This window comes from Lepidochelys kempii, chromosome 8, assembly GCF_965140265.1.
Source record: "Lepidochelys kempii isolate rLepKem1 chromosome 8, rLepKem1.hap2, whole genome shotgun sequence".
Taxonomy (NCBI): Eukaryota; Metazoa; Chordata; order Testudines; family Cheloniidae; genus Lepidochelys; species Lepidochelys kempii.
In genome coordinates, this window is record NC_133263.1 from 9,859,098 (window position 1) to 9,868,680 (window position 9,583).

Here is a 9,583-nt window from a genome sequence, read left to right on the forward strand (position 1 = left end):
CATAGGTCACTGTAGATATAGTAGGTGTTTCATAGATCAAAATTCACCTGCAGCAAGTGACCTAAAAACCAAGTTAAAGCACTTTATTCCATCTTAACGAGCGCTCCATCTCGACCCAGATTTTAATGAGTGGACAGGCCAGAGGATTGTAGAATAAGACAGGGAACAAGGGATTTGTGTTCCATTCTTGACTGCTACTGAAGCGTAGTGTGGCTATAGGCTACTCACAAAACTGATCAGTGCATTTTCCTAGTCTGTTGGAATGGGGATGATAATGCTGAGCCTCCTTGTGTAAGTAATTTGTATCCGTGGATGAAAGATGCTATAGAAGTTTTATAATTATGGTGTAACACGTGCAGTGGAAACTCACTTTTGCTGAATGTGAACATAGTGAAACTGTGTTTAAGAAGGTGAAGTTCCCACCCTGCTCCTACCACCAGAAACACACACTGACTAGGGCCCCAAATCAACCCTTTCCTCGAGGCTTGCCTTTATTACTAGCTGAAATAATAACGCATAAGCCTCAGTAAGAATTTTCTCCTTGACTGGCTGTAGCACTCTTCTCTGCAGGATCTCTCTCTGCCCCTGCCTCTAACTACCTCTGTCTCTGACATGCCAACCCTTTAACGCTCCTAGTTTGGGGCCCTCCTGATCTGACATCAGGGTGAGTCAGCAAAAGAGCTTTCCGTCTCTATGCAGGGCCATTGAACCTGCCTCACCCTGTCTTACAGGGAAATAGAATGAATATCCCACACTGTCAGTCCATGGCGATGTGCAATTGGCGTTCCTTGCGTATAGCAATTCTGGTTATAATGAATCTCTGCTTTTGGTGACGTTTCCTTATTAAACTGACTGTGCTGGGAGTCCTGCTTTACACGTACTTCTAATGCGAAACACAGAGGAAGGAATATAGTCGCTCTAATATTCTGAACATGCTCTCAATTGCCTGCAAATGCTGCTGTTCATTTTCTTTTCCTCGACTGGGTATGAGGTGCAGCAAATTATGGCAGTTACCAAAACAGGCAGTGAATTTTCCTCTTTTCAGGGGAAAATGCCAGTAATGGAATTCACTACTTAGAGCAATAAAAAGTGACTATCAGTATAACACTATTGCAATAAATAAAACCACGGTCAGTGCCTCCAGCATCATTGGCTCAATGCTGCCATCTAGTGTTCTTTGGGAAACAAGTGCTCCTGTATACTGGATAAAAGAACAGGAGTACTTGTGGCGCCTTAGAGACCAACAAATTTATTTTGAGCATAAGCTTTGTGTAGCTCTCGAAAGCTTATGCTCAAATAAATTGGTTAGTCTCTAAGGTGCCACAAGTACTCCTTTTCTTTTTGCGAATACAGACTAACACGGCTGCTACTCTGAAACCTGTATACTGGATAGTTGCAGTTTAATTTTGATTGCTAGCTGCAGGCCCTGTACAGACTAAAAAATACATGTATTCTGGCAGTGCATCAGCAGGCCTCTTTCTGTGTACTAGGTCAACAGAAAAGAATCCCATTCGTTCCTGGAAAGGATGTCCTCTCTTTGGATCTGAGATACCCTGCATTGATGCAGATGGAATCCTACAGGCACTGCAGGTGGAGAGGCCGTTTTAGGCTGGATGGGACATTTCTAACTTTTTTTTTTATTTTTCCTCTCCCAATCTAATAATCTAACCATCTTAACATTTGGCTGCACTTACTATTTAAAAAATGATTCCGAAAGTGTTGCAATTCCAGTGTGATATACCCAAGTGTAACACAAGTTTCCTGCCCATTTCCCGCGGTCTCCCAATAATCACAGTATTAGCGCACACACGCTGGGCCAAATCCAGAGTTACTCCACTGAACCTGGAATTTGGCCTAATATTGCTGATGGGCTTGTTTCTCCAGTGCGCAAAAGTTAAATACAGTATGTAATAGAGAGTTGCCACGGGCTGGGGCAGTTTTGTTTGGCTGCTGACATCCATCTGTGTTGCTTTCTTTTGACTCGGCTGGAGGTGGTCCAGACCATCCCAGGTGCGTAGTAGGGATTGGGGCGTAAATGTGGCTGAGGCCCACTTGGCTAAAACTGAGGCCAGATAGGATAGAAATGATGTTGGTAAGTCAGGGACAGCACAGCATATCTGCCTTTTGTTACTCATGTTCACAGTCTGGTTAATTTCTCTCCTGCTGTTAGCTTTTTTCCATCAGTTACTGCAGCACATCCTAAATCTAATGCAATGACTAGTGTAGTCCCCTTGATGTCTATGGGATATGGATCAGGCACCTAACTGAGCAAGTTGTTGGGGTGAAACACAAGAAAAACCAGCAGGCCCATTGTTTAAGGCAGCATTTCCCAAATTTTTTGGGCCATGGAACACTTTTTAGCCTATTATGGAACACTTAGAATATTATTTCGTAGTTCTTTGGTTTTCAAATTAAAAATTGCTTTATTTATGCTCAGATATATTTTATTTTATAAAACAAAGCAAAAATACAAATTCAAAATAACTTGAACTAACAATTTCTAACTAGAAAGCGCGTATAAAGTAGTACAAAAATCAAGTGCAAGAGTCCAAATTAAATTCTAGATTCTTTCACGGAACACCTATTCACATCGTGCGGAACAGCAGTGTTCCGCGGAACACGGTTTGGGAAACGCTGGTGTAAGGTAAAGGAGGGGCTGCAGCTTAGTTGCATTGGAAACTGGCACTGGGGGAGGGGCACGTTACAGCCGTGCTCTAGGATCTGAGCTTGCTGCTGATTGGTGTTCAGTGGATTAAGACGGTGATGTTTTGGTCTGTGATACCATGGGACCGGCTTGCCTAAAGCTGCTCCTCTCCCCATGTCACAATACGACAGTTGCTACTCACTAGAGGCACTTGAGCAGGGGCCTGCTTGGCTTGAAAGAGAGGGGTTTGCTAGCAGGGAGCTCTCTGAGGCGTTTGACTTCAGAACTCCTTCCCTTGCCCCAACAACCTGAATGTCTTGACCTCTAGGGCATGGAGGGTAGGCAGAGATGAGGGCTGGAGCCTGTGGATAGTGCTTTTCGGATCCATCTTTGTTTTATTAACATTCTGGCTGGTTCATTTTGACTGGTCTTGATCCTGCTGCTGAGAGTAAGTTGCTGGATGTGCTAATTCACATGGATTGTCAAAGGCAGCTAAAACAGTGCCTCCCAGCCTCAGTCTGTGGCCACTGGTACAGTGCATATTGCTGGCTGATCACACGAGGCCGGTTCACCCGCTTCCCTTACAGGGTCAAGGCCCGAGGGCCTGTGAGCACAGTGGCAGACAAGGAGCCATCTTAGTTGTCTCTATTCAGGGCAGCTGCTGCTATGTTAAGGTAAAAAGAAAAGAGCCATGAGCCGCTATCAAGGACTGGAGCCACCAAATCACCAGCCAGGGCAGAGGCGGTGCTAGCCCATTGGGGGCCCTAAGCAAGAATATTTGTATGGGGGGGGCCCTACACAACATGCTGGCTCTGGTTCAAGGGAGAAGAGAATGAAGCATCCAGGCAGTAGGCACAGGAGGAAGAGGGAGAGAAGAGGTCTCAGTAGCTGGGGCGAGGAAGAGGAAGAAGAGAACCAAGTACAGGAAGGTCTGTGCAAAGGAGGTGGAGGAGACCAGCAGGCAGAGCAGCTGGGGGAACAGAATAGCTGGGAGAGAGGGGAAGACATGAAGAGCAAAAAATAGACCATGTGATTAACCTGTATTTGAAAAAGGCAGAGGCACATGAGGGAGAGAGCTAAATATGCAGTAAATACCTGCCCACCGTCACTGCTCCTATACAGAACTGTTGTCGCTGCTATTGTGCTGTTCCACAATCACGAATGGGAAGGGAGGTGTCCAGGAGACAGACACCTTCTTCCTCTCTTTCTTAAGCGGTGGTCCACATTATGGACACGACTAACCTAGCACACTAGACAGGCCTATTAAGTTTGCGGTGCTAAGGATGTGAAAGGTAGAGTCAGTTTCACTGTCCCGTCCAGGTCTGGCTAATTCTGTTCTCTGCTTGGCAGGCGTCGGTGTTCTCAGTGGACAGCTATATGCTACTGGAGGGCACGATGGTCCCTTGGTGAGGAAGAGTGTGGAGGTTTATGATCCAGGAACAAATACCTGGAAACAAGTTGCAGACATGAACATGTGTAGAAGAAATGCAGGTAACCACTGTTTGTTTGTGTTCTGTCTGTATCTTCATTTCTTTCTTCGGTCATGTGGGTGCATTTAATGGTACTGTGCGAACACGGTTAAAATGCAAGGCTTTGGATGCACAGGCTCCTGTAATGAAGAAAAGATGGAGGGTGGGGGGTGTAGTAGGATATAGTATCTAGAGTTTAACAGCGTGTCCATTTTATTTGTAGGTGTGTGTGCTGTGAATGGGCTACTCTATGTGGTTGGAGGAGATGATGGTTCTTGCAATTTGGCCTCTGTAGAGTATTATAATCCCATCACTGATAAATGGACGTTACTGCCAACCAATATGAGCACTGGAAGAAGTTATGCGGGTAAACAGTCGGGGGAAGAGGTGGGAACAGAACTCGGGATGTGCCAGCTCCCACATATGTGCCCAGCTGCCCCTATCAGGTCAAGGAGTGTGTATCCCTTAACCTGAGGACTGTGCCTCCTGGCCACTTGGTCTTTTCTTTTGATGCCCCTCAGGGCTTCCATTGGAGAGGCTTTCTTCACAGAATTGGGGACGCCAGCTTCCTTTGCGCGCCCTGGCTGCTGGTCTTGGTCTTTGCAGCATATGTGTGTTACAGCACAACCCAGCAGTTGCTCCAAAGCTTATGTGAGGTCTGTTTGTCCATTCTCTCAACAGGTGTGGCTGTGATTCATAAACCATTGTGACACCTACTCCAGCTAATGCAAGGAGCAGCAGTGAAGTGAATCTCAATGGGTGTTCTTGAGGAGATGCCTGGCACCTGATCTAATCCATCTTATTGCTGTTGAACTCCTAGTGTGGCAAGTGCTGCATTAAGAACTTCCCCTTCTGTGGATAGTGCAGCAGCGTGCCAATCCCAAGGTGTTGCTTGTTGTCCTTGGTGCAATCAATTCTCTCTGAACAGGCAGTTTCCTGGGATAAACATTGTGCTTAAACTGATACTGGAGAGACTGAATTTCGTGTGTGAAACAAAACGCTACTGTAGGGCTTGTGAGTAAAAACAAATATACTGAATGTCTTCACTACTGATACTTTGTACACATCTTGAGTTAAGCTATTTACTCACTGCTCCTGGAATTTACTACTGACAGTGGAATCTTCTAACCCCTGATCATCAGAAATATACTGGACCAGGGTGCTGGCTTGTGTTTGACACTGTCTCAGTAACATGTGTATATGTCACTGGACAACTGTATGTATCCCTAGCACACTTATGATGTGATTGGAGATGTACATTGTATGATTGTTTTGCTAGTCACATAGCTGCTTTTATATACAGGATAGGATGTGCTGGGCAGTGGCTTGCCCAGAGAAAGGTGAATACCCCACCACCCAAAGGTTGTTAATCCTACAGAAACATGCTGCTCTGGAGGGGCTTTTTGCTCCCATAAAACATGTACTGTTCGAACTAAAAAATCAAGGAAAGGAAGAAAGTCATACCTCTGTCCTGCATTTCAAGGCCATTTTGGAACAGAGCATTTAAACATAAGGATGTGTCTTACTGAGTCATTAACACATCTTGCCTGTATCCAGCCAAATAATCTTCCACCACCCAAGAAGTGATTAAAGACCAAGATAAAATGCCTACAGTGTCTTAACGCTTCCAGAAGAGGGAAATCGTATTCTTCAGTGTCATTGTTCTCCTTTTTAAAGTGTTTTCTGTGTTAAATACTTTCTTCCATCCATACCAAGCAGCTAGCAGGAGCCTTTATAAGATCCTTCCAAAAAGGGATTTTAAAGAGTGAAAGCTGGGTTCTGTTGTGACTTTTAATAATCTCACTTGTACCAAATTCATGCTAGTTTGTTTTCCCTTTAAAAGGATGGAATCGGCTTGCAAATTGTGTGTGTGACTCCCAGCATACCCTGCTGCTGGGAGTCATGACACACTTCTGGGTATCTGCTGTAGTTAAAAGTAACACAACAGGGTCCCGAAAGATGTTTGGAGGGCACAGGGGGCGAATAAAAGGTTTCCTCTGAGTTCCTCTCCCCACCCCCCCACCTCATGTAACTTTGTGCATTTTACAGGACTTTCAGGGTCAGTTTCACTGTTTTCCCTTATAGAGCCAGTCAGAGCTTTCCTATACGGGGAAATAGCCCTGCAGAATTACTGCAGTGGTATTATTCTGGCATAGCTATAGCGGTATAACTTCCAAAGTAGACTCAGAGACTTGGTCAGAAGGGACCATCAAGATCATCTGGTCTGATCTCTTGCAGGCCACAGAACCTTACAGAACTTTGCAGGCCACAGAACCTTACCCACCCACTCACTGTATTCCAGAATAAAAGTGATGTTTTCCAGTATAGCTTATAGAAAAAAGAACAGGAGTACTTGTGGCACCTTAGAGACTAACAAATTTATTAGAGCATAAGCTTTCGTGGGCTACAGCCCACTTCATGGGATGCATAGAATGGAACATGTAGTAAGAAGATATATATCTACATACAGATAAGTTGGAAGTTGCTGTACAAACTGTGAGAGGCTAATTAGTTAAGATGAGCTATTATCAGCAGGAGAAAAAAACGTTTGTAGTGATAATCAAGATGGCCCATTTAGACAGTTGACAAGAAGGTCTGAGGATATCTTAACTTAAGGAAATAGATTCAATATGTGTAATGACCCAGCCACTCCCAGTCTCTATTCAAACCCAAGTTAATGGTATCTAGTTTGCATATTAATTCAAGCTCAGCAGTTTCTCATTGGAGTCTGCTTTTGAAGCTTTTCTGTTGCAAAATTGCCACCCTTAAATCTTGTACTGAGTGGCCAGAGAGGTTGAAGTGTTCTCCTATCGGTTTTTGAATGTTATGATTCCTGATGTCAGATTTGTGTCCATTTATTCTTTTGCGTAGAGACTGTCCGGTTTGGCCAATGTACATGGCAGGGGGCATTGCTGGCACATGATGGCATATATCCCATTGGTAGATGTGCAGGTGAACGAGCCTCTAATAGTGTGGCTGCTGTGATTAGGCCCTGTGACGGTGTCCCCTGAATAGATATGTGGACACAGTTGGCAACGGGCTTTGTTGTAAGGATAGGTTCCTGGGTTAGTAGTTGTGGTGTGTGGTTGCTGGAGAGTATTTGCTTCAGGTTGGGGGGCTGTCTGTAAGCGACAGACAGCTTCTTGTCAACTGTCTAAATGGGCCACCTGGATTATCACTACAAAAGTGTTTTTTTTTCCCGCTGATAATAGCTCATCTTAACTAATTAGCCTCTCACAGTTTGTATGGTGACTTTCCAACTTATCTGTATGTATATATGTATCTTCTTACTATATGTTCCATTCTATGCATCCCATGAAGTGGACTGTAGCCCATGAAAGCGCTTATGCTCTAATAAATTTGTTAGTCTCTAAGGTGCCACAAGTACTCCTGTTCTTTTTGCGGATACAGACTAACACAGCTGCTACTCTGAAACCTGTCAGTATAGCTTATGTTGCTTTGGAGGCAGTTTAAGCTATACTGAAGAAGTTATTTGCATTACAGTATTCACCTTGGGAGTTATACCACTACAGCTATGTCGGAATATTTATACCGCTATAATTCTGCCGGTCAGTTTTCCCATGTAGACAAGCCTTCAATATCTCCTTGCTCAAAAAGCTTTCAGTGTTTCCCTTGCTCTTAGAAACATCAACAGGGGAGTAGAAAAACCCTTTACAATTGTTTTTAAAGAATATAAAAATAAGTCATGATGTGCTGATTTTAAAGGGAGATTGATCAGGAACTGGAATATTTTAAAATGCAGGGCTTGTCTACATGGAGATTTAGTGCATGGCAAACTGGGGTAGTACACTGCACTAGCTTGCCATGTGCTAACTGGCTGTGTCATCAAAGTGCACTAAGGAACTTCTAGTGCATGGGAGCAGGGTCCACATAGCCAGCTAGTGCACTGTAGATTTACACCCTGTCTTGTTGTGCACTAAGTCTCCATGTAGACGAGCCCAAGTAGACTTTAAAACTGCAAGTTGACAGTGTCCCTTTAACCTGGATGCCTGTGGCTCAGGGCCATTGACTTCAGTGGGAGCACTGCATAGGCATATGAGCGGTGCATTTGATCCTCTCTAGGGAATGTGAAGTAGCATTCACTTATTCTGTGTTGTAAAGCTAAGAGTCAACTGTTCACTGGAATGACAATACTGATAGTAGAGAGACAAGGTGGGTGAGGTAATACCATTTATTGGACCAACTTCTGTTTGTGAAAGAGACATGCTTTTGAGCCTCACCGAGCTCTTCAGGTCTGGGAAAGGTACTCGGAGTGTCAGAGCTATATGCAAAGTGGAACAGTTTGTTTAGCACCAGTAGTTAGCACATCTTCCCAACGGCTACAACTACACTGCATACGATATTGATATTGGGAGCTGGGGTGTTGTGGGTCAGGTGAGGGGGTTCTGGAAATAAGTCAAGAAAGCAGAGTGTCCCATAAACCCTCCTCCACCCGTCACTCCACGCCCTACAATCCATATATCTGAACAAAATCAATGAAATTAGTAAAAAAAAAAAAAAAAAGACAGGCTTCAGAGTAACAGCCATGTTAGTCTGTATTCGCAAAAAGAAAAGGAGTACTTGTGGCGCCTTAGAGACTAACCAATTTATTTGAGCATAAGCTTTCGTGAGCTACAGCTCACTTCATCGAATGCATACTGTGGAAAGTGTAGAAGATCTTTTTATATACACACAAAGCATGAAAAAATACCTCCTCCCACCCCACTCTCCTGCTGGTAATAGCTTATCTAAAGTGATCACTCTCCTTACAATGTGTATGATAATCAAGGTGGGCCATTTCCAGCACAAATCCAGGGTTTAACAAGAATGTCTGGGAGGTGGGGTAGGAAAAAACAAGGGAAAATAGGTTACCTTGCATAATGACTTAGCCACTCCCAGTCTCTATTCAAGCCTAAGTTAATTGTATCCAATTTGCAAATGAATTCCAATTCAACAGTTTCTCACTGGAGTCTGGATTTGAAGTTTTTTTGTTGTAATATAGCAACTTTCATGTCTGTAATCACGTGACCAAAGAGATTGAAGTGTTCTCTGACTGGTTTATGAATGTTATAATTCTTGACATCTGATTTGTGTCCATTTATTCTTTTACGTAGAGACTGTCCAGTTTGACCAGTGTACATGGCAGAGGGGTATTGCTGGCACATGATGGCATATATCACATTGGTGGATGTGCAGGTGAACGAGCCTCTGATAGTGTGGCTGATGTTATTAGGCCCTGTGATGGTGTCCCCTGAATAGACATGAACAGACATGAAAGTTGCTATATTACAACAAAAAAACTTCAAATCCAGACTCCAGCGAGAAACTGTTGAATTGGAATTCATTTGCAAATTGGATACAGTTAATTTAGGCTTGAATAGAGACTGCGAGTGGCTAAGGTAAAAAAAATAATGGTTCTTCCAGCTGATGCTGTACTGTTATGTGTTGGCTCTGTAACTTGCTCACCAGG

At 43.9% G+C, this 9,583-nt stretch overlaps 1 protein-coding gene across 8 annotated transcripts in view; it reads left to right on the top strand.

The window, feature by feature from the left end:
- KLHL3 (kelch like family member 3) overlaps nt 1-5,721 on the top strand; it is a 66,496-nt gene extending 60,775 nt beyond the window's left edge. For 6 of the 8 annotated variants that reach the window (XM_073355479.1, XM_073355485.1, XM_073355482.1 and 3 more), the window contains 3 exons: nt 3,995-4,135; nt 4,337-4,500; nt 4,795-5,721. In XM_073355479.1, the coding sequence (XP_073211580.1) occupies nt 3,995-4,135; nt 4,337-4,500; nt 4,795-4,806 (317 nt within the window). In that variant the 3' untranslated portion in view covers nt 4,807-5,721. The remainder of the gene's footprint in view (nt 1-3,994; nt 4,136-4,336; nt 4,501-4,794) is intronic. The other 2 variants (XM_073355480.1, XM_073355483.1) reach the window with 2 other exon arrangements.
- Nucleotides 5,722-9,583: the final 3,862 nt, after the last annotated feature.